Source organism: Phaseolus vulgaris, chromosome 5 (genome assembly GCF_000499845.2).
Source record: "Phaseolus vulgaris cultivar G19833 chromosome 5, P. vulgaris v2.0, whole genome shotgun sequence".
NCBI lineage: Eukaryota > Viridiplantae > Streptophyta > Magnoliopsida > Fabales > Fabaceae > Phaseolus > Phaseolus vulgaris.
The window spans coordinates 34,144,449-34,148,115 of record NC_023755.2 but is presented as its reverse complement, the minus strand read 5'-3'; the positions used below and the strand labels follow the sequence as shown (position 1 = coordinate 34,148,115).

At 36.5% G+C, this 3,667-nt stretch overlaps 1 protein-coding gene across 1 annotated transcript; it reads left to right on the top strand.

The window, feature by feature from the left end:
* Positions 1-2,900: 2,900 nt before the first annotated feature.
* On the top strand, positions 2,901-3,413 carry LOC137834362 (uncharacterized). The gene has a single exon (XM_068642419.1). The coding sequence runs from the start codon at positions 2,901-2,903 to the stop codon at positions 3,411-3,413; it is 513 nt and encodes a 170-aa protein (XP_068498520.1).
* Positions 3,414-3,667: the final 254 nt, after the last annotated feature.

Below are 3,667 nucleotides of genomic sequence, written 5' to 3'. Positions count from 1 at the left end.
CAAAAGAACACTTAGATCTTTTAGCAAATAAAGAGTGGAGTCTAAGGGTTACCAGGACTTGTTGTAGTTGTTGGAGATATTCCGTCAAATTCTTACTATAAATGAGAATATCATCGAAGAAAACTAATAAAAATTTCCTAAAAAACTGTTGAAATATTGTGTTCATGAGTCCCTGAAAAGTAGTAGGTGCATTCGTGAGGCCAAAGGGCATTACCAAGTATTCATAATGTCCTTAGTGTGTTCTGAATGTTGTTTTCCATATATCTGCAGGGTCCATTATGACTTGATTGTACCCTGCTCTCAAGTCAATTTTGAAAAGATTGTGGAGTGTTTAAGTTCGTCCAACAAGTCATCAACTAAGGGAATAGGAAACTTGTTTTTACTGTACCCTTATTTAGCTCCCTGTAGTCCACACATAATCGCCATGATCCATCTTTCTTTCCCACCAGCACTACTGGACTTGCATAGGGGATACTGATGTTCTGAATGATTCCAGACTTCAAATATTCCTGTATAAGTTTGTCAATAATGTCTTTTTGGGTTTTCGCATACCTATATGGTCTCCTATTTACCGAGTCTACTCCTTGACTCAAGGGTATTTGGTGATCATGTCTTGTCCTGAATGGAGGTAATTGAGTGGGTTCTTGAAACTCTTCAAGTAACTCTTATACTTCAAGCGGTAATCCTGATTGGTCCACCTGGGTGTGGGCATGGGTTGTTAAGGACTGTAATAAAGTTCCTGTGTCATCCACTACTTGCATCAACGAGAGGTGCACTCCATCGGTTAATGTTTTACAAAACTGTTGTTTCTTAACAGTTTTTACCTTATTTGTTGTCGCTCCTCTTAACACATGTCTCCTTCCTTGGACTCTAAACTCCATAGTAAGGTTATCAAAGTTCCATATGATATCTCCTAGTTGTATTAGCCATTCAATGCTTAATACCAAGTCGCAACACCTTAAGGGAAGTAACAACATATCTGCTGTAAAAGTTGTATGCTGAATAGTCCACTTGAAATTCTTGACCATAGAAGAAATAGAGATTTTAGATCCATCCGCCACCACAACATTTAGAGGCTGCATTTGTTCAATTGTACACCCATAGTTTTTAGCAACTTGAGCATCCAAGAAATTGTGGGTACTGCCACTGTCAATCAAAATGTGCATTGGTTTTTTCTGATAATATCCCATAATTCTCATGGTTCGAAATCATGTTACCCCCGTTAAAGCATTAACAGAAATTTGTGGTTTAGCCGACTGTGTTGGCTCCTCCTCCTCACCGGTAGTGTCCTCAACGGTAATATCATTGTTGTCCATCTCCATCGCATGAATTTGCAATTTCTTATGAACCAAACTATGCTCCATGGAATAAGGTTCATCACAAAAATAGCATAGTCCTTTCGCTCTCCTCTCTGACATGTATGTGATGTTGAAGATGGAGGAAGCTTCTTCTCTACTCAGTCCTTGTGTGTGTTTGATGAAGAAAATAACTAGTTTGCTTTGAAGTTGTAATGAGTTTAGATGATCTTGTATTTAGGCTTGTGTTTGTGTAAGGTTGCCGTTTGCTGTATGACCTATTCTAGATGCCTAATCAAGCTTAGTTTAAGCATATGAAGTGGTTAAATGTTTTTCAAAAAGCTTTTTAGAGTTTTCTCCAAAAATCAGGATACTGCACAAAAATAAATCTGTTTCTCTGTAAAAGAATAGGTTTATTTTTGTTGTGCTGAAAGGATTTTCGAAATTCTGTTAGGGCACCAAAGGTACAACTCAGTCAGTTATTTCAGTTAGCTAAGTTGGCAGTTTTCCTAAAAATAAATCTGTTTGTTTTTAAATCAACCTATTGTTTTTATAACAACTTTTTAACTGGTTTTTGAAAAATTGTTAGAAACTATTTTCTATAAATTGAAAGGTCTTTCTTACATGAAAGGTTGTTGAGAGCAATCACGGTTTTAACAGAGATTAAACATTTTCTGTGTGAGAAGAAGGATTGAATTGAGTTTTTGAAAGGTTTTCCAAAGGGATCTTCAAGTGTGTTTGTTCTAGGAAAACCTTGATCTTGGTGAAGGTGCTAGTGCAGTTCTATAGCAAATTTAACTACTGGTTTTGAGTTCTTGCATCTTCTTTCAGGTGTTATATTTCCTTTATTCTTTCTTTGATAGGGTTTCTTGGAGTGCAAGGTGTGCTAAAATAGGGTTTTTCAGCTTAGGTTGTATGGTTCTTGTAGGGTTCAAGAACTACAGTGTATTGTAATTGATTGCAATTGGTTTTAGTGGATTCCACCTTGGAGTAAGGTGAAACTGGATGTAGCTCTTTATGAGTGAACCAGTATAAATTGTGCTTGGATTGTTCGTCTCATCCCTGCACTCATTTCTGGTTTTGGTTAAATCTGTCAAGAACGAAATCTGTTCATTTGAAATTAAACCTGTTAATTCTAGGCTTAGTATAAACTGTTCTTCTTGATCTGGAAAAGTCTTCTAATAATAAAAAAACATTTGTATATGTGTTTTTATTTGGATTAAGGAAAAACAGTTTTATTCATTAAATCCTTGATAAAGACTCATTGTTTTTGAAGCTTTGTGTTTGATAAAGTTGATTGTTCTTTTGGTATATTCTGTGTTCTTCAAAACTGTGAAAAGTGAACCAATCTAATTGTGCTATCTTTCACTGTTTGATCTTAATCCTGATCTGGTGCAGTTCTGTTTGTGTTAAAGTGTTTTGAAGAATCAATCTGTTCATTCTAAAATCAATTTGTTCTTTTTCCTCTGATATACTGTAAAACAGTTTGTGTTTGCATAAATTTTATAACTTCAATTCACCCCTCTCCTCTTGAACTTAGACACTAATAGACCCAACAATTGGTATCAAGAGTTAGGACTTGTATTTTACTCAAGTGTGTGCATTATGTCTGAGTTTAAAATGCCTTTTGCTGAAGGTGCGTCTATTAATAGACCTCCTATGTTTGGTGGTGTGAATTATGCTTTCTGGAAAATTAGAATGAAGATCTTCATGGAATCAATTGACATGGGTATTTGGGATGCAGTGGCAAATGGACCTTTTGTACCTATGCAGGTTGTTAAAGAAGAAACAGTAAAGAAGTCTTGGTCTGAATGGAGTGAAACTGAAAGGAAGAAGGCTCAATATGACTCTCTAGCCAAGAACATCATCACCTCTGCATTGAATATGGATGAATTCTTTAGAGTGTCTCAATGCAACTCAGCTAAGGAGATGTGGGAAGTACCTGAAGTAACCCATGAGGGCACGGATGATGTGAAACGGTCAAGGAAGCATTCACTCATTCAAGAATATGAGCTGTTCAGGATGCAATCAGAAGAGAGCATTGCAGATGTGCATAAACGATTTACACATATTGTAAATCATCTTACTGGTCTTGGTAAGGTCTTTGACAAGGAATAACTCAACATAAATGTGTTGAAATGCCTTGATAGGAGCTGGCAGCCTAAGGTAACAACAATCTCAGAATCAAGAGATTTATCCAAGATGTCCACTGCTGCATTGTTTGGAAAATTGATGGAACATGAGCTAGAACTCAAAAGATTGAAAGAACAAGAAACAGTGGAGAAAAGAGCCAAAGGAATTGCCTTGAAGACTACCATGGAACAGGATACAAGTGCTGAAGAGGAGAATCCTGAACATCATGAGACTTTGAG

Bases quoted from the DNA above. Each gene is read 5' to 3' on its own strand.
- LOC137834362 (XM_068642419.1), top strand. From the start codon at position 2,901: ATGTCTGAGTTTAAAATGCCTTTTGCTGAAGGTGCGTCTATTAATAGA.